General features: G+C 42.4%; 1 protein-coding gene across 14 annotated transcripts in view; it reads right to left on the reverse strand.

The window, feature by feature from the left end:
- Nucleotides 1–1,639: 1,639 nt before the first annotated feature.
- The window catches only part of atp2b2 (ATPase plasma membrane Ca2+ transporting 2), a 108,526-nt gene continuing 84,770 nt past the window's right edge, over nucleotides 1,640–25,395 (reverse strand). For 10 of the 14 annotated variants that reach the window (XM_051074490.1, XM_051074488.1, XM_051074489.1 and 7 more), the window contains 11 exons: nucleotides 18,846–19,087; nucleotides 17,776–18,010; nucleotides 13,353–13,532; nucleotides 13,144–13,231; nucleotides 12,809–12,915; nucleotides 11,758–11,949; nucleotides 11,078–11,291; nucleotides 10,778–10,989; nucleotides 10,576–10,683; nucleotides 10,229–10,411; nucleotides 1,640–5,647 (listed from right to left, as the gene is read on the reverse strand). In XM_051074490.1, the coding sequence (XP_050930447.1) occupies nucleotides 5,336–5,647; nucleotides 10,229–10,411; nucleotides 10,576–10,683; nucleotides 10,778–10,989; nucleotides 11,078–11,291; nucleotides 11,758–11,949; nucleotides 12,809–12,915; nucleotides 13,144–13,231; nucleotides 13,353–13,532; nucleotides 17,776–18,010; nucleotides 18,846–19,087 (2,073 nt within the window). In that variant the 3' untranslated portion in view covers nucleotides 1,640–5,335. Of the gene's footprint in view, nucleotides 5,648–8,162; nucleotides 8,213–8,518; nucleotides 8,709–10,228; nucleotides 10,412–10,575; nucleotides 10,684–10,777; nucleotides 10,990–11,077; nucleotides 11,292–11,757; nucleotides 11,950–12,808; nucleotides 12,916–13,143; nucleotides 13,232–13,352; nucleotides 13,533–17,775; nucleotides 18,011–18,845; nucleotides 19,088–25,395 lie in introns of all 14 variants that reach the window. The other 4 variants (XM_018688168.2, XM_018688164.2, XM_018688167.2 and 1 more) reach the window with 3 other exon arrangements.

Genomic DNA, 25,395 nt, shown 5'->3' on the forward strand with positions numbered 1-25,395 from the left:
CTGACACGTGACATTATGTCAGTTGTGTCTTTGCAGCTTGTTGTGCTTTAAACAAAGTGGCCAAAATCAATTAACTGAACATTTGAAATTTTGTGTAAAGCTCCAAACAACATGAAAACAGTTTCACCCCATCTTATAACAGTTACAGACTAAAGTGACTAATGCACAACACAAATCTCACCACTTCTTGTTATGAACAACACTTATCCTCAAACTAATCAAGTTGTGGAGACTGGCATGTTAAAACCAAAGAGCCGACAGTGTTCAGGATTTCTTACTCTGCCTCTTCTGTTTCCTTTGTACCACTCACGAGAACCTTTAAGCTGTCTGAGTGCCTTGCACTTCAGAGTAACAAGACTGAATCATGATGACCTTTGTCTTATAATAATAGAACATTGATGCTGGAGAGGCACTTTCCAGGATCTTTACTGGGTTCAACAGGAACACAATGGTGTATTCAGTTATCCCTAGTGAAATACTGCCCTCCAGTGGACGTAGACATTTAGATAAAACCTCTGCTATGACCTTTCTGTTATATAACAAACCCCTTCTATCACCCTCCATTTAATAATTATGTCCAACACTTTTCTCTGCTGCAGGAGGAGTCGCTGATTAACAAAAAGAAACTGCATCGGCATTCAGCACCAGTGTGACACAGTTTCCATCCATCCAGGGTGAACAGTTTGAACTTGTCATCATGTTTTGGAAAATAAAGTCAACTCAACATGCTCAGCAGATTTGTGTATTGCTTTTCCTGTTAAATGATGCTCAGCAGCAGGGTCTAAATCATACCAGTATCATACTGGCAGGCGCAGTCCCGTTTTAAATGAAATGGAAAGAAGATTAAGTCGCTGCTTCCATATGATGTTCTTAAGACGCCATCTCCAATCCTGTACAAAGCTACTTTAGCACGCTGCAGGCATCAGCAGAGTTAAATCATGGAAGATATTTAGCATGTTGATGTATTTGACTCAGCTACAGATATTAAAAGTCTTGCATGCAGACGTAGTGTAGTACCAAACATCACGACTGTAGTGATCTGTCACCTTCAGTGTGATCATTACCGTACAGTGAGATGTGCAGCGTGCTAACAGCTACATACGAGATGAACCATTTGATTAGAGTCAGAAAGACAAATGCTATTATCTCACTCATTACCACTGCTGAGGTGCCCTTGAGCAAGGCCCTTAATCCTTGACTGTTTTTTTTAGCCATGCAAACCCGTTGGAATATCTCAACAACTATTGGATGATTACTGTAGAATTCATGGACATTCATGATCCCCAGATGATGAATCCCAATAACTTTGGTGATTTTTTCTCTAGCACCACCTTGAGGTTGACATGATAAGATTAAAATGTGTCAAAAAATAGTCGAATAGACTTTCTTTACAGACAAGAACTAATGTCCTCAGTTGACCTTGAACCGGGGACGACGAGCTTCAACCCTCGACCACCAGGACTCCACATAACTGTATCCTGGTGGCCATGAGGCAAAAAAGGTTGGGAGCCTACAGTTGAAGGTGTTTTACACAATTAAAGTGAAACCCCAAAACATTTGCTTTTGACAAACCAGTGAAAAACAATCCGAGTCAAAGCGGTTGTTGGCGAAGCACAACGAATCAGAACAGGACATGTCACACGGGGCCAGGACACACCATGCTGGGTCATGCTGCTCTGGGAGATTTATTTAGTGATTTTTCATTTTTTTGTTTTTATTATGTTTTCACTTGCGCTCCTGTCAGGAGTGTGGTAAATGGGACAGTCAAGCAGCAAGAGTCACAGTTCATCATCATCAGCATCATCATCATTATCATCATCATCATCATCACTGTCACCACCATTATTATCATCATCCTCCTCATGGTATCATAATAATAATAATTTTCATCATCATTTAACTTTCTCCTCAGGCTAGAAAATAATTTACATCACATTGTTTTCACTGACTTTTGAGACCACAAACATTCCAGCAACACACTCTAGGATTAAGGGTGGGTAACAATCAGAAAAGCATGACTTTTTGCATAGTATTAAATGAACAAAGACATTGAGTTCTTTATTTACAATTATTGTATAGATAAAAAAAATATCATAAAAACAAGATGAACACTTAAATCACTTACCCATAAATGGCTAAGTATGCCAAAAAGTTATCTGTTGGCATTTCTCTTTTTCTTTGTTCCACAAACTGCATGCTGCTAAATACAGTACATCGAGGCAGGTGAGAGTATATTGCAAGAAGTATCATTGATATCATCATTATCATTATCATCGGCATCACCATCGTCATCATCGGTGTCATCATCATCATCAACATAATTATTGGTTGTTACAACACGTGTTATCATTTGGATGTAATCACGATGTTTTGAAGTGTTTCTGACAGGAGCAGTGATTGATTACATACAGCCAAACAGCTGCGTCGGCAGTATGACTCAGTTGGTGGTGCATGATGGTAGACGTAGTCAGGAAGAGTTCCTGTTTTCACACCAGTCCGCGTGGAGCTTTCTGTCCTCAGTGGACTCACTGCTGTTATTTACAAAGATTATTTTTAAACTCCACGTCTTTGCATCCTCTTAAAGCTGAATGTCCTCCTGGATGTAAAAGTGGTTTGAGAATGTTGGCTTAAGTCTTTTTTCTTTTTTTTTCTTTTTTTAATTGAAAATGCTGTTGTTGCTGTTGTAATGGTTTTTTTGTTTTGTTTATTGTTTTTAATTTTTTACAGACAAATAAACAAATAAATTGTCAAGTTAAAACATCGGAAAGGAAACAAAATAAATCAACAGCTTCTAAGCAGAATATCAGAATCCAGACTGTTTTTTTCCCCAACTTAAATAAGACAGATTTTTTTTTGTTTTTTTTTTATTCAAATGGTCCATGTTACTTTTTCAACACGCCTGAGCTGACTGGTAAAGCTTGTGCACCCTCTCCAGATGGACAGATCGACTGGGAAATGACAGAGGAGGAGGATATAAAAAAGAAAAAAGATAGAACTGCTCAGATAAATGATTGTACATACTGTAGTAGTGTATAGGTTTTTCTTTTAAAGTAGAAAAATTGTCAATTTTTTCAAGTTGCATAATGAGCCTATCATGTCATGCTTGCCAATGACTTCGGTTAGTAATAGAAATAACAATAGTACAGGCTAGTTAAGTGGCCTTGTCCTTCTGAGTGCAATAAGACTGGGTAAATGTGCCTTCTGTATGTAACTTCTCTCTGGTAATGTCTGATTGGTCAAAGCACAATAAATAGTTCACAACTAGTGAGTACAGTTGAGATGCTAGAGTACTGTATATTCTGTGACGGCAGGAAGACAAGCTTGGTTAAAACACACAAAAGCACATCTAGAATTACACCACAGAAGTTTTCATTCATAACCAGATAGTGCAGAAAAGGATCGTCTTTTTTATATATAGAAAAAGAGTCAAAGCAACATTCCATTTTTGTTGTAATTTGTTTTGTTTTTTTTGTCAGTTTTTTCCTTTTTTTTCTTGAGATGTTAAAAATGCCAACAGCTTTGTGGGGCTGCATGTGTCTCTCTGCTAGAGGAAAAGAAAACTCTTTTAAAACCAAAATAAATCAAAATTAAATAAAAAATAAAACAGCACAATATATTCCAAATTTTAACAAAAACAAAACAAAAAAAAGTCTGATTTCCGTGCGGTACAGATAAGCCAAATATAACTTTGAAAATTTCTAAATATGACTCGATTGCAGCCTTTTGATGGTCACACATATTTTTAAAACATCAAGTCCTTCGAACAAGCAGGTTTATCTAGAAGACAGTTCACTGTAAAGGTCCTGATATCAGCCTTTGACTCGAGCCCTGAGCCCAGGCCAGCGCTGAAGCACAGAAAATAAAAACACAATTAAAAAAAAAAAAAAAAGAGAGAGAGAGAGAAGAAGAAGGAGTAGTGAAAAAAAGAATTAAATATTCCCCCTCTGTCACAAAAAGGAGGCCTCCGTTTAAAAAAACCAAAGGCAAGCCGCTCCGACTTGATCCCAACAATCATATAGAGTAATACTAAGATTCCACATTTACTACGTATCCCATTATATTTTGGTTTCTTTTTGTTTGTTCATCCTCTAAAAATATCTACAATATTTGACAAGATAGCAGGCAAATTCCAGCACATGGTTTTTCAGTAATAACACACCAACACAGCTCTGGTCCTTCTGAGCTTCAGCTTCGCCTCCCTCCTTCTAGAAACCAGGAAGTTTATCTCTACGAGGTTGTAAACAAATTACATTCTCTTTAAGACATAAATAAGTCAAAGTATTTCGAGCCATTGAAGCAGGAACAAGGCAACATGCCGACAAACAAAGATAAACTCTCTCTAAATATATTTATATGTATTTATATTTATAGAATATATCCCATAAATGCTATCGTCATCATTATTTTGTGTTCCTCTTTTCCGACAGGTGCAAAACTACTGTGCAAGTTGAGCCCTACCACCTCGTTACACATTTTCCGTTTATGGATGAAAGAAATTTTTACAGTCGGGTACATGTTCATGCCACACAGAGGAGGGAACTTTTGCAGGCCAGGAACTCAGAGAAGCTGTCTTTAAAATAGTAGTTCGCCGCGAGGCCAGATCCATCAGAACGAAAGAACTCCAATAAAATGAAAACCCTTTTAAATAAAACTTGGGTAATGTACATTCATGCAGGAGCAACAATAATAATAACAATAATAATCAGAATCAGAATCAGAATAATAACAATGTTTTTCAATTTAATTTAAACTATTATCAGTATTGACAATGTTATTGTTGAGGAGAGGGAGTGTAAGGGGAGTTTGAGAGTCTGTCCTGTTCTGGTCTTTCACTCCTCAGCAGTGTCTCCCTCCTTATCGTCCTCCTCGGTTCATTCAGGATGTGCAGTCAGCGGCACGCTTATACAGTACATGCTAACACGCATATAGTCACACACACCACCACTGCCGCCACCGTACACATACAACCATAAAAGCAGGATGGCTGTGTAGGTTTTGTGGCTTTGTTGCGCTTTTTTGATTGTATGTTGAGTTTGTTTTTCTTTTCACCTTGCTGTATTACTTTTCGAGAGGAGCGGAGAGCTTTAAGAGCTCAAGGTTAAAGGGGTGGGGGGGTGGGACATGTTGCCACAGGACCTGTCCTGTGTAGGCGGTAAATCGGGGGTGGGGAGGGGGCGGACGGGCTGCAAGGGTAAGGATTCAGCTGGACTGGGTGAAATTTTTGGGGCTGACAAGGTGTAAGGTTGCAGTTAAAGGTCTGGAGGGACTTGGAGGAGGCACACCCAGACTGCAAGGAAAGGAGGTTAGAGGTTAGAGCTGAGGTTTAGGATCAGGGTTAGAGGCTGGTCTCCAAGCTGTGCAGAGGGCTGGCGGGGCTGGAAGAGGCGGCTGATTTACTGGTGTCGATGGTGAGATTGATGCCACTGTCGATGGCGTTGTTGTTCTTGTTGGGGGACGAGGGCTGGCTGGAGTACTTCCTCCTCCTCCGAGCGGAGTCGTCGTCCGTGTCGTCGATGAGGGGGATGTTGGGCGTGGAGTCTTCTATCCTAAACTCGGGGTGTGTCATGAAGTTGTGGATGGATGTTCTGGAGTCTGGTTTTTCCAGGCCTTCATAGAGGGAGCTACGGAATGCATTCACAACGCGGATCTGCCGTGAAAAAGGGGAGGGAGAGAGAAGGAAACCGATGAGAGAGGAGCCCAGGGGTGAGATGGAAGGGTTGGAGGGACCCTCGGGATGAGAGAGAGAGAGGAGGGAAGTGGGAGAGAGGGGGGAGGAAAGGGGGGAGGAGGGAACCTCTCATTTGAGGGTAAAGAGGTGGAGAAGGAGGAGAAGGTGAAGGAGCAGCGAGAGAGAAGGCAACTGCAGTCTGTGTTCTGCTTTTCACAAGATAACTACAGTTCACAAGTCACTCAATTTGGGCGTGCACTAAGGAAAACCGTGAGGAAAACAATCGGAAAAAAATACAACCAAATCATACATTTCAAGGAAAACAAATAAGCAACACAAACGCTCGTTGTAAGTATACGCTTTAGTCCAATGTGCTGTATACCTAGAAACAAGCCACGTTAATAAATGGAATGCTCACAGAAAAAATTAAAGGAGAATATCACATGCAAGTTTGAAGAAATCTGGTGGACGAGGTCAGTAAGAAGGAAGGAGGTTAGATCTGAGAGATCCAATCAGGTGGTTTAAAAAACTTCTGTAGGCACCAGAGCACTGTCTGGGACAATATCCACACAGACTCTGAATGGAGGACACACACAACACACACACATATAGCACAGGGTGGGTAAAAGCATGGTCCCAAACGGGGCGATGGAGAGAGTCAAGTCTGCACGAGGAGGTTGGAGGTTCAACACGAGCATCGCAGTGTAGAACTCACAACAAAACAACACATCCAAAAAATAAAAAGCCAACACAACAGGTTAAGATACTGTGAACACAGGAAAGTAAACGAGAGGTAAACACAAATTACATGCAACAAGACAACAGGACGGTGAAGGAGTGGACACCAGCACACAGACTGCTGACACAAAACACATGAGAGTGAATAATGAAAATAATAGTTGTATTATCAGAGGTCTGACGGTCAAAGCATGTTCTCAACTCCATGCACATCTAAGTAAACACTCAAGTATAGGCCCCAAACAGCTGCGTGGATCTTTACTGAGACTAGACAGTTTACTCAGTTTCTTTAGGTAGTGGATTACAGGAGGGTCGCTTTTTATCAAATCCTGTTGAAGTTCAGGATGTATAGGAATCATTTCGTTTTTACAGGAAACTGAATCATCAGCGCTCTGGAGTATAAACAGAGGGATATCATGTTATTGTGCTGGTCGCTAATGCTATTCCTGCAGGATTATTCTGTGTAAAAAAAGTTAACTTTTAATGATAGAGCTGTAACAATAACAATATAACATCTATTATAGCTACATATTTTTAAGTCTGCAGCTAATGATTATTTTTATTACTAAATATTTTTCAGATTTTATGCCTGAAAAAGGAAAAAAAGAAGAAAAATACTCATCACAATTTACAAACTCTACAGGCGACGTTTTTCATTAAATGTCTTAAAACCAATTTATCAAGTTATGAAAACAGTTTTCTCTTCAATTACTTTGTCATTTTTATTTTTACAATATTCAGATATTTTGAATCCAAAATGTTTCCAGCTCCGCCCCAAAGCCGATTATAAAATATCTAAAAATAGTAGTACAATAATATTCTAGTATTTCTTTTCATGGGAGGTTGTGCTGAAAGAAATGGACTGCATATAATCACTGAATAACATTAAAATATGTTAACCAGTGCAGAAAAAGATATTCGATTTTTTTCATGTATGGGACGACTGTATGTTCTGTAGTAACTGTGGCAGAGTAGGTATAAGGAGACAAAACAGAAAAAGAAAATAAGAGGAGCCTGTCTGGATGAGTGCATGTGACAGGATGTCTGACAAGTAACACTGATGGGGTGTCAGAGAAGGGTGGGGGGTTGAATTTACGTCGGTGGTGCTGCAGAGCATCTATGTCTGTAACTATGGCAACATGACAGTCAACTACACTGACAGTATGGAGCGACAAGACGGGATGAATTATCGGTACAGTTCTGCTTTGTGGCGTTTCCCCGAGTCCCTTCCACTCCTGTCCAACACACCCGGCAGCTTTTCACCGATTACATGAATATTAACTCCAGACAGGAAACGTGTGAAAGTGTGTGTGAGAGAGAGAGAAAGAAAAGAAGATGGAGGTGTGACAAAAGCATTACGTAGATATAATGTGGATAGATTTTTTTTTAGCTGCACCATTTGGGATCCCCATTTCAATCAAAAGTTTGCAAGCTGGCGTTATCGCCGCCACAGGCTGTAGCTTCCTTTGTGTTTGCTAGTCACTGCAGATGATGTGTCAGCAGCAGAGTGCATAAAATACCCTGTAAATTTAGCTGTAGGTCAATTCAGTGTGAGGTGCCTCATCAGCAGCAAACTCACCGGTGGAATAAGACAACAATACAACTTATACTTGAATGTTTACCCAGTCCCTTGGTGAGTTGATTGGAATTAATTCACATTAATGTCCGTCAAGACACAAAAATGGGAGGATTGAAGGGTGGGATGATGGATGGGGGGTGGGGGTGGGGGGTGAGCAGAGGGAGACAAACTCACAACCTGAAATGTCACGCCGTGGGTATCACCCTTAGTCCTGCGCTCCTAGCACTCTGGGGAAACAAACACACATTCACCAATGAGAGGACAGTACACCCAGCATGGGAGGAGACTTTAAGATGAATTTGAAATCCAGTATGAACAGCAAAAAAGACAGAAGAGAGAGAGGAAATGAGAAAAGCAGAGAGCAAGAAAGAAGAAGAAGAAAAAAAAGACGGATCTTCAGAGATGCCAACCCCTAATGGAGACGGTCACAGTAACTTGTTTTAAGAATAATAAATGCGAGTGTTTGTTTGTGACGGGATGGCACCCCTGAAGCAAAGAGAGCAGAGAAGCAGACTGACAGAGATCTGACTCACGGCCAGTAGTGGGAGGAGCAGTAGCAGCAGTAGTGCTTGTAGGAGAGGAAAGGGCATTGGACAAGGACACGTGACTAGGACTAGAAACATTGGTTACATCCTGGGTCTGGCTGGTGGTGGATGATTGGCGTCTCAGAGCCCCCGCCCCCTGAAAGGAGGTGCCACTCTTGAAGGTGTTGACTACTTCAATCTGTGGGAGGAGAGCGGGACAGGAGAGGACAAATGGCTGCTCAGAGTGACACAGACCAAATGGCAACACAGGTTGACTGGCTGAGTGATTCTGGTGGTACAGTGTCTCAGTCATGACACGATGGGGAGGGTGGGGGGGCAGCTAAAGGCCAGGGTGTAGTATCCCCTCAACCAAGCGGTGGATTTAATTTAAAGGGTCAGTTCACTCAAATTACAAATCTACTCTGTCGTCTCTGGTGGTGTCAGGTTTTGGATTTACTTGCCCAGTTTTTCTGATTTCTGTCTCCAACCCTGACACATCTGAGGTACATGAAGTTAAATTTAAGATGCTTAGAGCATTGAATTTAAAAAAGAAAACTGACAGTGTATTTGGTGGATTATACAGAAAGCATAATGAATGTTCAATGTTGTGAGAACTGAAAACAAAACTCCTCTCACCTCAATCGTAGAAATCCCAGATAAAGACACTTAAACAAATAAAACCAAAACTATCCTCAAGGCCAGAAACCACCTGAGGCAGGTGAGAAAAGAGGTTTTTGTATTCCGGGTGATCTGACTCTCAAAGATCGAAAGGTCGAAGTATAATTGTGTAAAATACAGAGGCAGCCATTTCTGTCCATCAAAAGTTTTGTTGTTTTCCTTCATGTTACTTTAGAAATGAAAGGAAAACTAGAGTTTATTATACAGTTTATCTTGGTTCTACAACTTGTGAAATTATCAAAGAAAGTGCTGAGATCTTGAAACAGAGTGAAAAAAAAAAATTCCAAAAACCATGGTACAGCAAATATAGTCGGTCAAACTTAGACCAGGAAGTGAGGCTGTAACCTGCGACGGATGTTTACGATGCATCGTTTGTGTTTTAATTTTCGAATGTCTTTTTTTTTTCCTTCCAGATAAATTTTACAAATTTGGAAATCTCAGCCAATAACCTGGTGAGTTTAAGGTTATCACATCTAATCAAAGTGATGGCTTAAGCTCCAGAAATAAAAATAAAGCGTACTATTCCTTTAACACCACAAAAAAAACTGCTGTCGGGGGATAACTTCACCCTGGACCATCAGTGAGATGATTTCATTGAACACCCAAATCCAACACAAAACTGCCTTAATATCACAGTGATAGCGGTCTGCAGAGTTCATCACAGTGACAACACATCAGTGAATATTTCCAGTTGTATTTCACGCAGAGGTTTGACCATCGATCTCCCACAGGTCCACGCCGGCGTCCAAGTCAAGTCCAGCCACAGAAAGCTGCATCTTCATGCACCTAAATAAGTCATCTTTAAATAAAACAACTTCATGGCTTTTACTGACTAACATGTACATGTGACATAGTCTAGCACAGTGTCTGAGGTGGAACAACTTCCTACTGAAACTGATTAAATGGCAAAGAGAGACAATAAAACAAAAAGACACGTCAGAAAACGTCACACGTGAAATTATTCCTAAAAAAAATCCAGAATTTACTCATGAAGTAACGACAGGAGGGTCTTGTGTCTTCGTGTCCCTCTTGTGTTCTCACCTGAGTCTGAATGCGGTTGAGTCCTCTGAACCAGAGTATCTGCCCTCTCCTCAGCTCCCTCTCCGCGTGGTCGATCTCCTCATTTTCCTCGTTTACGTCCTCCTCTGGTAACTCGTCTTTCTGAGTTAACTGGCCGGCCCTCCGCAGGAAACGCAACCTGCTATTGGGTATGGAGGCTATGACCTAACCCACAGAGAAGAGGGAGCACTGGGTCAAAAGGAAAGGGGACAAGCTCGCAGTAGAGATGCAGAGAGGGGGAATAAAACATGGTAAACTAGGAGGAGAGCAAGAGAAGAAGCACAGCGGGAAAATACAAAGACAGAGAAACAGATGAGTTTGTGTGTTACCTGTCCCCAGACAAGCTCCCCCAGCCCGAGGAAAACACACCACATCCACTTTTCCAGGTCCAGAGGTTGACAGCTGAATGGCTTCCCCCCAAACTGCACAATCACAATCTACCCAAAGCAGAGCACAAGTCAGACTCAAACACCAAAAAATGACTTATTCATAAAGAATTAACACCGAATCGAATCATTTGCGTGGGCTTACCTGCACAGCAAAGGTGCCAAAAACAATAGAGCAGAAGATGGGGTTCCTGAAGATGCCATCAAACACGTTCCTCTCTCCGTGGATTTTTCGGGCGTTTATCTCGTTGAAGAGCTGCATCATGACGAAGGTGTTGAAGATGATGGTGTAGTGCTCGGAGGGAGGAGAGTGGAGAGGTGCGTTACGGCCGCTGTCAATGTCAAAGATTTGTTCACCTGCAGGGAGAAAGAAAAAAAAAAAGACAGTCAGTTTGTTGTCTTAAGTGTGAACCCATGTACCGCAGAGCAGAGTGACGATCCGTACCAACAAAGAGCAGAGTGAAGATGATGATGAGCTGATAGACTCCGTGGCCTAGGATGTTCTTTGTCATGGTGCTGGAGATGAGGGGCTTGTTGCGACCGTACGGCTTCCTCCTCAGCAGAGACTCTGTGGGAGGCTCCGTCGCCAGAGCCAGGGACGCAAAAGTATCCATGATCAGGTTCACCCACAGCATCTGCACGGCCTTCAGGGGAGAGTCCTGGGCAAACACGAGGGAATAACGTCAATACAACCAGGAGAGGACAGTTACTAAGAACCACTCCTACAGCTACACTGACTGATGAGACTTTTCACACACCTCCTTTTTATTCCCTTCAAAAATTAGCTGCTGTACAGACTAGACAGCAGTTATGTTAATATAACCCACGTCCTCAGTGACAGTGAACCTGCCGCAGAAGGTTGCAGGAAGGTCTGCTTTTAAATTTATATCGGCCTTGCAGGCAAGTGAGGAACGGTCCTTTGGGTTTATGGAAATTTTTATGAGAGGAAACTCAGTCTTTATTATATCACTCGAGCTATTTCTGCTTGTAGAAGCTTACGTGGCACTTTCAGTGAGAACATGTGCGATGACTTTGTTCAGAGAATCTCTTCCTTCCATTGTGAGGTAACTGTTGATGAAAAGATGGTGGCGCACACACACACACACACACACACACTCCTCTGACCTGTGTGATGCAGGCGCCAGTGAAAGCCACAATGACGGCCACGACGTTGACAGTGAGCTGGAACTGAAGAAACTTGGAGATGCTGTCGTAGACGTTTCGGCCCCACATCACCGCCTTGACGATGCTGCTGAAGTTATCGTCGGTCAGAATGATATCAGACGCCTCCTTGGCCACGTCCGTACCAGCAATGCCCTGAAAGAGCGCAGTGCAGTCAGAAAGAAAACTGGGTTCTATTACACAACTAAATTTACTGATCATCTGTTACAGCATAGTGTTTTATTCTGCAGCCACTGGACGAAACTGGACTCTGGACACGACTCAAATGATGATGGATAATGATGATGCAGACTAATTAAATGTCGGCGTGTGTGTGTTCGATGGCAGGAGGATCATATTCACAGAAGGAGCAGGAAGCCCTTTCTTACAGGACGAGCAGCAGGGTTAATTCAGAGAGTACTGCAGACGGGTTGAAAGATCGACCTGAGAGAAACTAATTTCACACTGGAAGGATCACACTGATGGTTTCACATGGTCAGCCTCCTGATCACTACCAGCTTTCACCTTATGTCAGTGATTCCCAACCAGGAAACAGGGTTAGCTAACCGGGGCTATGAGGAAAAATAGCGAAAAATAGCTGGATGTTATTTAACAAAATTTACATGTTGTTAAATAACATCCAGGGTAAAGTCACTTCATATTAGCAGATATGGGAAATGAAAGGTGGAGTTGAAGAAACAGAGGAGGTAACAGTCAAGGAGCAAATACAAATAAAGTTGTGATTTACAGAAAGAACAGAATTAGTATTTTGTTTAACCTTATTTTTTTTAGCAGTTTGTCGTCTGACATGTCTGAATCTACTGCAGGGAAACTGTGTGCGCTCAGAAATCCACTAGGGGGAGCCCGTAATCTACACAGCCAGCGGCAGGGAGCATGAGGAGGAACCCTAAATACTGCAGAGGGTGAAGAAGAAATCTGCAGATGTTGACTGAGATCAGTCGCACCAGAAGGCAAAGAACACACACAGGAAATAGAGAAGAGAGGGGCTGCTTACCATGGCGAAGCCGACATCAGCTTTCTTTAGAGCTGGTCCGTCATTGGTCCCGTCTCCAGTCACAGCCACCACCTGCCTCTGGTCTGCCATAGTGCTGTCAATAATTCCTGTCAGACACACACGCAGCAGAGAATGTACATTCAATACAGCATCAGAAACGAGGAGACACAGGTCTGTGCGACAGCTGTGATCATTACAACACCAGGTATTTGCTGCTCTGACAAATTTCATGTCTGGTAAAAGACGAGTTGGTGTAATGAAGAACGACCTCGAAACGAGCTCAGTTTCATTTTATCAGCAGTAAATCAGAAAATGAAAGTGTGCTTCCAGTTCACCTTTGACGAGTGTGTGTTTGTCGGTTGGGGAGGATCTGGCCAGAACTCGCAGTTTGGGCCAAACCTTGTCAATACGCTCCTGCTCCACCTAAACACACACACGGGAAACAAACATACACAAATGGAAACAGAAAGGCAAGTGGTTGTGGTTTCGATTTTCTCTCTCTCTTCTCTCAGCCTCTCTCGCTCTCTGACAGGAGTTACTGTACCTCTCCTTTCTCGTTGCGGATCCTCCTGTTGAACTCTTTGCCGTCGATGCAGAGGAAGTCCTCTCCAGGGTGGATGATACCGCACTTGATGGCTATGGCCCTGGCTGTGTTTATGTTGTCTCCCGTCACCATGCGCACTGTGATGCCTGCACGCTGGCACTTCTGGATGGCATCAGGAACCTAAAAAGTGACACATGATTATTCGAGTTGTGGTTCTTGCATTCACCTGACGAATGTAACTAACTCATGAGGTTAATATCTGGATCTTTAGCTGCTAAACTCTCCTCTATGTGGCTGCAAACTGTTTCCTGCTGAAGAAATTGAACCACAAACAGTCACTCTGAGCATATATACACCATATAATATTTATTTTAGCCACTTCAAGAACGTACCAATAGCAACAAGTTGTATTGTCGTATCCTGTACAGGCAAAACAGCCTTTTTGTATTAACAAGCTGTATAATAAAGCATTTTATCGGTGCTCTTTTCTCTCCAGACGGTACTCCAGTAGATTAACTGGGAGATATTACTGTATGGAGATCTGTGTTAGAACTAGTGAGCATTAATTCAGAAACATTTCTCTTTCCTGACAAAGGTCAGTGTGGGCGAGCGCTGCTCTCCAAACCCACACATAAACAAATGTGTGCACATACTGTACAGTAACAGCAACTCACATCCATCTGCACATACACACAGGCCTTCACTCTGACTGACACACACACACACACACACACACACACACAGGCAGGAATATGCATACTTTCCATTTCACACTCACAGACACTTGGGCATATTGTACGTTCACATGGGAGCACGCTCGTACTCATAAACACACAAACTCGCAGTAGAACGTAGATCAGAAATGAATCCACCAACACAAACATGAAGGATTTAACTCATTAGCAGATTGGTAAATCTATACGATGGAGGGCAGGTCTTTAATGAGATGGAGGTTAAATGAGCACAAACATATGACTCATCCTCTTGTCATTTCATATCTGATCATTCTGTTGTGGCTGATTATGAAATCTACTATAAAAGAAGCACAAGTGGAAAGAAGCGGAAGCCTTGAAGTCGATAAACTGACACAGTAATTATGCAGCAATATTTACCTGTTGTATGCTAACGTTAGCTACCACAAGTAAATAAGTAAAAATATTTCATTTCATTAGATTAAGGTAAAGGACTACTTGCTGGATTAAGTAAAGAAAAACAACAAAAACAAAAAGCAACAGCCAAATTAGCTTTTCATTTCATCACTTATACAAACTGAAATAATAATAAAAAAAAATCTGTCTGCAATTTTCCAGCAATTTCCCAATGAGGAAAAGGTCGAGGACGTTCAACAGATACGCACTTAGAGGCCTTTTAGCATCAGTATCGGTACATGTGCTGAGTTGATAATGTGTTACACTGAAACACTTACAGATGCAACAAAAAGCACAAACTGCACTAATTCATTAGTCGTCATTCTATGATAATACGATCTGACAAAGCAAAGAAGTTCTTAGAGTAAATATTGTGGCAAGAGGAGTAAATTATTACATTCTGCTTTCTCTGCTCTCACCAAGTCACTTTTATCAAGACATCAGCTTCCTGTCCGCCTCCCTGCCATCCCCGCTGTCTGTTTAACTCTCCTTTCTTTTGGATTCCTGATGGTCATCCAAAAGAGGAGGAGGTGGAGAGAAGAGGAGGAGAGGAGAAGAGCGGACGCTTATTAAAAATACAATCTGGCCCGACAGAGGAAGAGGGTAAGAGGCTAGTAGGTGAGACTGAAAAACAAGCCTCATGTGTCTCCAACATGGATCTGGTTACACTCTCGCTTTCCTCCGTTTCTCTCCTTACCCGTCTTCCTCCTCCTCCTCCTCCTCCTTCTCCTGCGAACTCGTTGTCCCTCTGACATGAATCTGATTTTGAATCTTTCTCAGTCTCTCTCACTCTTTCACTCCTCTCCTCTCTCTCGTCTCTCTGGGGGCAACCCCACAGAGCAGCCAGTTATTAAAAGAACACTGCATTCCGGAGGAAGAAATGAGAGACTAATAAACAAACCAAAAACATGTTTACCACTCTGTGTGACCTTTTTATCAGGGGGGAAAGTCATCTCATTTACAATATTAGCCAGTCCTACGAAGAGGCTTGGAAAGATGTTAGTGGAGTGCAGCAGTGTTTGGTGCACTCCTGCTCCATGCTGGTTATTGAAAATGTCAAATGTTAGTAACTGCTTTGGTGGAAGAGAAGGGAAGTTCAAGCAAAGGTCCACAACTGGGAGTGTTATTTTCAGGGTAACTCTGCAGCTGGTTTGCTTATATGACAACCTTAAATAACACTGTGATACAGCACTGGATTCTCTTTAACTGGTCTGGTTGTTCATGAGATTGTTTGCTTATTCCTTTGAGGATGATGGTTTCTCTTTTCTGCTTCTCCTCTCCGTGTATATTTCTTCTTTTTTAAATCTACCTCTGTTCCTACGCTTACGTAACTCGGCTTCAGACACAAAAAGACAGAAAGAGAGAGAGAGAGAGAGAGAGAGAGAGAGAGAGAAAGGAGGTTTGCAGAGAAAGTCAAAAGAAAAAAGAGCAACCAAAGGAAGGTGAAAGTCAAAGCCTACAATACGGCGAGAGGTGGAGAGGAGAGAACATGATGGGGAGAGGTTGAATGAGAGACCTTGTTAGAGAGTGAGGGGGGTGGGGGTGGTGGAAAAAAAGATGAAAGAGGAAGTTGAATAATGCAGTAGTCAGTTAGTTTCCTGCTTCCCTGTACCTGCACTGGAGCTGTCAAGTGAGGTCAGTTTTCCTACTGTACACAGATACTTATTTCCACCACACTTTCTCTCTCCCAATTATAATCGTCTTTTCTTTGAAGAGAAACTGATCATAAAAACTGTGGGCCGCTGAGACAATAATTTGTTGATGAATAACTTATTTGTTTGATTGCTTTGCCTTCAACTGTGCTGCAAGAAAATGTGAAATAAGTGAAGGGTCAAGTCTTTCCCTAACAACTAACCACAAATCTTATTTTCCACAGCCATGGAGAGCTTTGTCTGATATATAAATAAATACAAGTTAATCTGTACTACAGCATAAATACATTAAGGTGGTTATGGACACAGCAGGAAAGAAGCAACAGTAAATATGAATTAACAGGATGTTAAACTGCATGAAACTGAGCGGGACACGTTCAGTCAGAAATCTCTGATTGGCTCAGTCTGAAGTGTGCATTTCATAAATCAATAATCATTTAGTGAGGCACTCATCGGTGAAGCAATTGATCATTCAAACACCCCACTGCCAATCCTCTCAAATGACACATGATCCTTTTCTGTCAGCTCATTGTCCAGGCTGCTGCTGTCACCAGGCTCCTGCTGCTTTGTTCATTCTCTGATATCATCTGATATCATAATCAATACAGAGATACTGTGCTTCCTCAAGCAAGTCAAAAGAGAAGACTTATTGTAAAAGCAGAACCACTAATAAATGCCCAAATCTAAATAGCTGAGCTTTCCTCACTGAAATCAAACCAGATTCAAATCTGATATAAATAAAGGTGATTTTTATGGGAGTAATTAAAGGAGCTGGTCTGATGTAACTAAAAGCCATAGAAGTGTTGATGTGTTTGAACCTGAGCTTTCTAGGAAATAAATGGATCAACTGAAGAGAGGCTTATTAACATTCCCAGTCTCTGAAATCCAGGAAAATTCCAAGAAAACGGTTTAGAAGAGGAAACTGAGGGTTGGTCCTGGTTTACAGACTGAAAACTGGAGTAGTAGGTTTATGTTGCTTCTTTTTATAAATACTTCCATCAAACTGAACTACATTAAAAAGGTCAAGTGTGCTTTTCCTCCAGCCTCAGTTCTACTCTCTCAAGAAACATCATTAATACATCTCATGAATGAATATCTATTTTATTGAACTAGAGTCTCCATCTATATCTATACCCATTTCATATCAGACAGTTGATTTATGTAAAGCTACATCGACGTCTCCTCAGCATCTTCTGTGCTCTTATTCAAGACAACATATGCTGTTTTCAAACTTGTGTACAGAGGCTGTCTAGCTTTCTGCCATGCTGTGGCTTCCACCAACATTTATTAGCTCCCTTGTCCCTTTAATAAGGCATACACATGTAAGACTATCTTTGCACACGGTACACACTTCCTGTGTTTGAAACAACACGGCGCAGTGCTGACATACAGGATGTAATTGACTTTGCTGTCTGTCATTTCTCGGTTATCTCTCGGTCAGCGTCACAGAACTGTATGTAGAGCAGACACAGAGATATTTTATATTTGTAGGTAAAGCGACTCTGCTTCAAAGTTATGGTGACGACACAAAGGTGACAAATCTGCTGATAGCTGGTGGTGCAGGCCGTTCGCCCGACATCTGCTCTTCTAAGTGCGTCACTGAAATATCTCACACTGTCCTACCTCTGGCCTGACGGGGTCCTCTATCCCAACAACGCAGATGGCTGTGAGGTCACTGAGGATGTTGTTCTCATCTTCCCAGTTTGGCTCAGGATCGCTGGGGAAGTCACGGTACGCCACACAGATGGTCCTCAGGCCGTCACACGCCATGGGCTCGATCACCTTCTTCACCATCTCGTCCTTGTCCCGCGGACGGAAAACCCTCGACTCCCCCACCTCGTTCAGAATATGGCTGCATCTGGAGTTGGAGTGGGTTGGAGAGCAGTGGGGATGGAGGTAGTTAAGAAGTGTGTATCGTGTGATCAAACATGGAATCTCAAGATCCCAGCAGGATGTAAGTTATAATACAAATAGGTATTTCTGGGGAAGTCAGTATGTGATACAATCAAAATGGACCTTGTAGTGAAACAGTTTTGTCAATTCCCCCTGCAAAAAATTACACTGCAATTTCGAAAATATATAATTTAATTTCTGTTAATGCGATGTTTAATGTCACTTCTACGAGCATTGAGGAGTGTTGACGTTAAATCTCCTCCACAGTCAGTGGTTCTGGATGTTCTGGTCAGGAGTGCCTGATGATCCCGGGCCATGAGAGCAGACTAACAGCTCATGGCGTGCAGGACGACACAAAGAACTGGATGGAATTGAACTGCTCCAAAAAAAACAAATGAACTGTAATTTGATCAAATGTCAGTTTGTGTTTGTATTTCAGTTTGAGTTTTGCAGCTGTCTGCAGCTTCCTCTGTTTTAAATGTTTGTTAAATGTGTTTAATCCAGTGTAACAGCCAAGACAGATACAAGACATCAATATCATTCAGTCTCTACAGAGATTTTCTGCTTCTGGAAACTTCATAAGTTTCGGTTTCTCCTTTGTTACTGCAGTGTTGCTGTAATGTGCTGTAAAATGTCACAGTTACATGACCTTCTAGTGGAAACTCAGCCCACACTTGCTGCCTAGAGAACGTACAATGGGTCGTGCCCTCAAATACATTATGCTCAGAGTGGATTTTCTATATATTTTGAGCTGATTATATCATATTAGAGTTCAGAAATATGTGTAAAACCAGACTCACTTTTTGAGGACGATCTCAGAGGCTCCTTTGCTGTACATGCGGAAGCTGCCATCAGGCAGTTTGATGACGGTGCTCATGGACTTCCTGACAGAGTTGAAGGTGTAGACTTTGTAAAGCTTCTCCTCTGGGATCTGGTTTCGTATTGGCTGGTAATCCCGCTTCAGGTCCAGGACCAATCCCAGCAGGCCGCACTCTGTCTTATTGCCCACCTGCTTCGGCAGACCGCCTTCCTTATCTGGGGGCTGGAGAGAAGCAGAGGAAGAGATATTCTCATTTTTCAGTTCTATTTTCAGACCAGTATGAATCTGTGCTTCTTAATGATGTGTGCTTGTTTTTCTTTATCACATTATTTCAACCTGTGCCATCACCTTACTCCAATTCTTACATTTTTATTGCATCTGCAGCTGTGTTTTCTCATGGAGCCTCTGTGTTGAGCACAATCTAGGAACAAACCTTACTGTTTGTTCTGTGATCGGTTCTGTTCCATGAATGAGACTCTTTTCTTCTGCGCAGTGCGACCAATGTAAGGCTTGAAATAGCTGCTAGTGGTAATTAACCAGCTAGCAGGTGAAGGGGTTGCTCTGTGTGGGAGGGTGGGAGATGAGATGGATGGCATCAGATTTGGATGTTCTTATTTCAGGCACGCGGCTCGACCCTTCTGCAATCTGTAATTGTACATTTGGAACTGTGTTTCTCTGCGGTTCAGTGAACTTCTCAGGCTACATGACAAACATATGAATGACAAACACAGCATGTGATTTTTATCTTTTTTTTTTTTTTGACATAAGATACAAGTGGTATAAAATTATTATACGATCATTAGTGGTTTGTGTTTTGAGGAAAAACTCAAAGATGCTGAATTTACTGTCTAAGAAAAAACAAAAACAGGCAGCACATTTTTGCTTTTTAAATCTGGAACCAGAGAACATTTGTTTAAAATCACGGCCGATTGATAAGCTCACGGCTGATGAATGAGTTTACCCATGAGCAGTGGGACAGAATTATACAGTATGTGATGTTAGGGGAGCAATTTCTGTGCCTGTCAGAGCTGCAGTGTGTTTATTAACGGCCAGCAGTAGAGCCTTTTATCTAAAGTTATGTGTGAGTGTGATATCTGTGCACATGGCTTTTCAGGTGCTACAGTCTGTGTGTGTAATTGCACTTACTGTATGTGCGAGTGTGCGAGCATGTGCATGTGGTCAGCTTGTGGAGGACTCAGCGTTGCCATCGTAACGCTGGATGAAGCACACTTGGAAGAGAGACTTGGGAAAGGAGTGAGTGCTCTCTCTCTCTCTCTCTCTCTCTCTCTCTCCACCACTTGGGGATTCTTACTCTTTGGCTCTGATTCTCTTGCAGGATTTTCACTCATCTCACTTCACACATGTCCTTGAATCTTTCTGTGTTTCCCTTTTCATCTTTTTCCAGTCCATATTTATTAGTATTTCCCAGGCTGCACTCCATTTACTCACTCTTTCTCCCCCCCTAATATCACACAGAAATACAAGCAATAAAGCATGCAGCCTGACTATCCGTCTTTATTTGAAAATGCACTGTTTTCTGTTTCACCCAGTGTGACAGAACAAATCTCATTATCGCCAGTGTCCCACACAAACACACACACACACGCACTGACCACTGTAGTGACACTGATGCTCATGAGTCTGGACACATCTGAGAGAGTGCAATCCTTACTGTCATTATTCATAACATGCCTCCTCACATAATCACACATTCTCAAGCAGATATTCATTTTAGTCCGATAAAAGACGAGACCCGAGTGGGGATAAAAAAAAAAAAAAAAAGATGTTAATTTCTCTTTAGAAATGCTGATTGGGGAAATACGGGCTGCAACTAATAATTATTTTCATTATCTGTCACTCTGCCAACTATTTTCTTGATTAATTTACTAATTGTTTGCTCAGAAAATACCAAAAATATGCTCAGTATAATTTCCCAGAGCTCAGGGTGGCAGCTTCAAGACCCCATAGATACTCAGTTTACCATCAACCATGCAAAGAAAAGCAGCAAATTCTAAATTTCTGGGAGCTGGAGAGAGTTGTTGTGTGTTGTTGTTAATCAATATGATAGGACTCGGTGCTGTTCGGCCGTACAACAGGTTAAATTTGGTTCATTCGGATCCCTATTAGCTGGCACTGAGGTGACAGCTAGTCTCCCTGGGGTCTTGCTATATAGTACCTACAGTACATTTGACACCTACACTCACAGCTAAAGAACAGCTTGTCGGGTACACTTGCTTTCTCTAACACACACACATACGCACACACACATGCACACACACAAAACAACAGTATGTCAAAAGCACACTGAACATAATGCTTCTGACTTGCCGCTAAGCAGACACCTTCAGTCTTTGCTATTTGCCCCCAAAATAGATTGACTGCAGGCTTGCTGTTCTGCCTCTAAACAAGCCTCCAACCAAGATTAGATTTAAAAGGATGGCTTGACATTTTGATGTTTCTGAATTTTACTTTCTTGCTCTTGTTTTCTTCGCTCTGCATTTTGCCGCAGTGTGTGTCGAGAAAGATTCTGTATCTGCAGTGTAGTTAATCACATTAATGGCGCTGACATCCTCCACCTAATGACTGCTCATCCACCTGCTAACAAGGTTTTGATAGTGGATGCTAATAAAGTGTGTTAATGTGCTTCTTTAAGATGACTGTCAAAGGCTAAAATATACTTCAATGCAGCCAAGAAGAAATAACTTTACTCTGTACATGCAACATTTACTGCATGTCTGTCCTCCTCTGTTGCTGTCTGTCTGTTTTAATCACATTTTAAACCTTTATTTGACAGCGACAGCGGAGACAAACGGGAAATGTGGGAATCGAAACAGGGACTCGCTGCTTAGGGCATCTGTTTCCATGTGGTATGTACCTGAACCATCGGCTGCCAGCCTGTGTTGAGTCTGGACAAGTTTATTTGTATAGCACTTCTCATGAAGAGACTCAACGTTTCAAAAAATAGGCAAAGATCATACATAACAAAAACACGGAAGATAAAAAGGGACTCATTGTCATTATTATTAAAGTCTACAGACTGAGAGTGTTGTTCTGTGTGCTGTTCAAGCTGTGGAGCCTTTTTGTGGTTTGTTTTTTGGAGCACATAATTTAAAATTGACTCGACTTGACCTAACCTGGTTGTGATCAAGAGTGTCATGGTTTCACTTTTCACTTTTCTGTTCAGGAGTTTTTGGTTTCAGCGTGTCCTACTTCAAATGAAGCAGAATACCTTGGAAGGGCTCTGAGCAATCTGTGGAAATCTGGCTGAACGCTGCAATCTGTCTACTGAGTGATACATCTGCTCAGTGTTTGCTTGAGCGGTTCAATATTTTGGAACCACCATTTCTTAAGAAACAATGAATATTGATTCATTCAGGCTCGGACATATTCTACGTGTCCCTTTAGCTGCGGCAGCTGTGATCCAGGGGTTCCAGCTGAGAGGGTGAGAGAGAAACTCATCTAAAATCTCATTAATCATTAAAACCCAATCAGAGTACTGGCCCATGTTCACCTAGTAATTGAACATATCTGGTTAATGTTCAGCTGTGTGTCTCACAGACACAGAGAGCAGTATAAATACTTTATACTGAGTTTGTGGTAAATAACAGAATTAATGCCTTTTCCTAATGACCAATGATTACATCAGGAAGACAGTGCCTGTCATTGGCTAATGAGGGGATGGAACAAATGGCCTCATCTGCACTGTCTGCTAAGTGTTTGGGAGAATAAGCTCCCAGCAACAGAACAACAACAAGCTGAACCACTACATTTAAATGAGCGCCTGAAAACCACACAGGATGAATTCGTTTTAAATGAGTATTTCTACTTAAAGTTAAGAAATTTTCTTTATAAAACACATCAAAAAGAGCACAGGCAGATTTTTTCTCTGCGTGATTTAGCTAGCATCAGAGGTTGTGTAGTCACATATTCAGCCTGTGAGAAAGAGGAACATTATTCTCTGCAGCTTCTCTTCCTTCTTCAGGTTTATACAGATGATTTTGAAGTGTGTGTTTGTTCTGTTTGTCTTTTCATTTGTGCATGCCACTCTTTCTTTTTACTATCTGTCTTTCCCTGTGATATAAGAATGTAAATACTGCTTTGGCCCAAACATACTGTCAGACATTTCTTTCGGCAGCCAGTGTTAAAATGTTAGTGATTTTGTTTTATATCTGAAACAGGTGCAATAAAAAAGTGATCATCTTATAATCAAAGTCGTCTTGATATCTGGGCCACTATGATGCTCCATTCATTTCACAGCTTCTCAGCCTGGATGTTACCAAAAACTGGAAGCTTTCTGTTGTTTTACTGAACACTACTATAACTAATTTTGAAGAAAATGAGCAAATGAATGAGTGTTTTAGATGTAAACTGAATATATAAAAGGCACACACTATTCACTTTACATGCAGAATCAGAGCAGAGCAGAAAATCTGAATTTAAAAAGCACAATTCATATTCAGAGGTTACAAATATCTAATTAGAAACAAGCAACTGAAATTCATTTGGCTAGTGGCACAGCTCCTGCCACACAGAGACACTGACTGCTGCAGAAACTAAACAAAGCAGGACGAAAGAGTGATGAATAAACAGAAAATAAACAAAAGGCAGACGCCAGCACCACTGCCTTTTATTGTCCGAGATTCCGCAGAGGTTCAGCTTGACGTGGGTTTCTACGCACGAGGACAGTTGCTGGCATGGGAAGCCCAACGTTGGCATGACTCGGCCGCTGTTGGCACGTCCTTGCCTGGACGTGGCTACGGACCAGCTGCCCTCTCCCTGGTCCTTGGGTGCTCCCGCAGGCAAGGACATATGCCAGAGGGAGAGCTGGCAACTTTACTTCCTATTCCACCTGGGGCTCTCCTTAATCCTCCCTCCTGTTCCTTCACTTTCTCTTCCCTCTCTCTCCATTTTCTTCCTTGTTCTCCTCACACTCTGCCCCACCCTTTCACCACACCACTTACACACTGTCCCTCATTTTACATCTTTCTCCCGTCTCTCTCGTTCTCCTCTGTTCCCATCTCCCCTCGCTTCACTCCTTCCTCACTCCAGATGACTTTCTCCTCTTCCTCGCTATCAGGTTTCCCAGTCTCTTACAGGCCACCCCACCCCCACTGCCTTCGCCTTTCCCTCCCGTTCCCTCTTTGCATGTAGGAGTGGATGATATTCTAGCTCTCCACATGACTGTACCAGCCAACTGGGCTAAGGCCTGGAGGCGTGCTGGAGGGCAGAAATACAGTCTTCCAGTCCATGATGAGGACACTTGTCACGCGAGTGTGGTTTCTCTCTCCTCTCCCCCTCTTGTATAATTTTACCATCTTCTTTCATCGTTTCATATTTGCTTCCCTCTCCCTCGTCTCTGTATATTTTACCTCCTTTCCATTTGCCTTCAGCTTCCATCTCTAACTGTTTGAAACAATACACAACTGCTGTAGGAGACCAGTTTAATAAAATAATCTTGAATGTGAGCAGCTTCATTAGCACTGACCTCCATATAAATCTTTGATATGTTCAGTTGATGCTGGCTTTGCAAACCAGCTAAAACACAGTTAATGTAATCGTGTCACGTGTGAGGGAAACACAAGGAACCCATTAAAGCTTTGTGCCTTTTAAACATCAAAGCATTGTCATTCTAATGTGATGACAACTTCTTTTTCACTGCCAACACAGCAGCACTGTCAAGACTGAAAGCAAGTGCTAAACACAGAGGGGAGGAGAGGAGGGGAGAGAGGAGAGAGGAGGAGAGGAGAGGAGAGGAGAGGAGAGGAGAGAGAGAGAGGAGAGAGGAGAGGAGAGGAGGAGAGGAGAGGAGAGGAGAGGAGGAGAGGAGGAGGAGGGAGAGGAGGGAGAGGAGAGGAGAGGAGAGGAGAGAGGAGGAGAGGAGGAGGAGAGGAGGGGGGAGGGAGGGAGGAGAGGGGGGGGGGGGGAGGAGAGGAGAGAGGAGGAGAGGAGAGGAGGAGAGGAGAGGAGGAGAGGAGAGGAGGAGAGGAGAGGAGGAGAGGAGAGGAGAGGAGAGGAGGAGAGGAGAGGAGGAGGGGGGGGGGGGGGGGAGGGGAGGAGAGGGAGAGGAGAGAGGAGGAGAGGAGGAGGAGGAGAGGAGAGGAGGAGAGGAGAGGAGGAGAGGAGAGAGGAGAGGAGAGGAGAGGAGAGGAGAGGAGAGAGAGAGAGAGGAGAGGAGAGAGGAGAGAGAGAGAGAGGAGAGGAGAGTTATTTGGACATAGTTTTGCTGTGGTGTCTCAGTGTCCTAAACTTTTACAAACATGGGGACACTGGGTGCTTCAAGCTAAAGACATCCAAGACACTCTCATCTCTCCTCCATGTTGTGCAAACAAGCACGCAACATCCAGATGACAAAAGCACTGTGAGCCAAAGCCAATTACACCACAATCTCACTGCTCACTACACAACAGAAACGAGGCTGTTTGTTTTAATTACAAACCAGAAATTGCTCATTGTACAGCAATACATGGAGTTTCTTGTTTATTATCTACTTTTCAACATCAGACAAATCCTGTTGAGTCTTTTTTTTTAAT

Source organism: Lates calcarifer, linkage group LG12 (genome assembly GCF_001640805.2).
Source record: "Lates calcarifer isolate ASB-BC8 linkage group LG12, TLL_Latcal_v3, whole genome shotgun sequence".
Lineage (NCBI taxonomy): Eukaryota > Metazoa > Chordata > Actinopteri > Centropomidae > Lates > Lates calcarifer.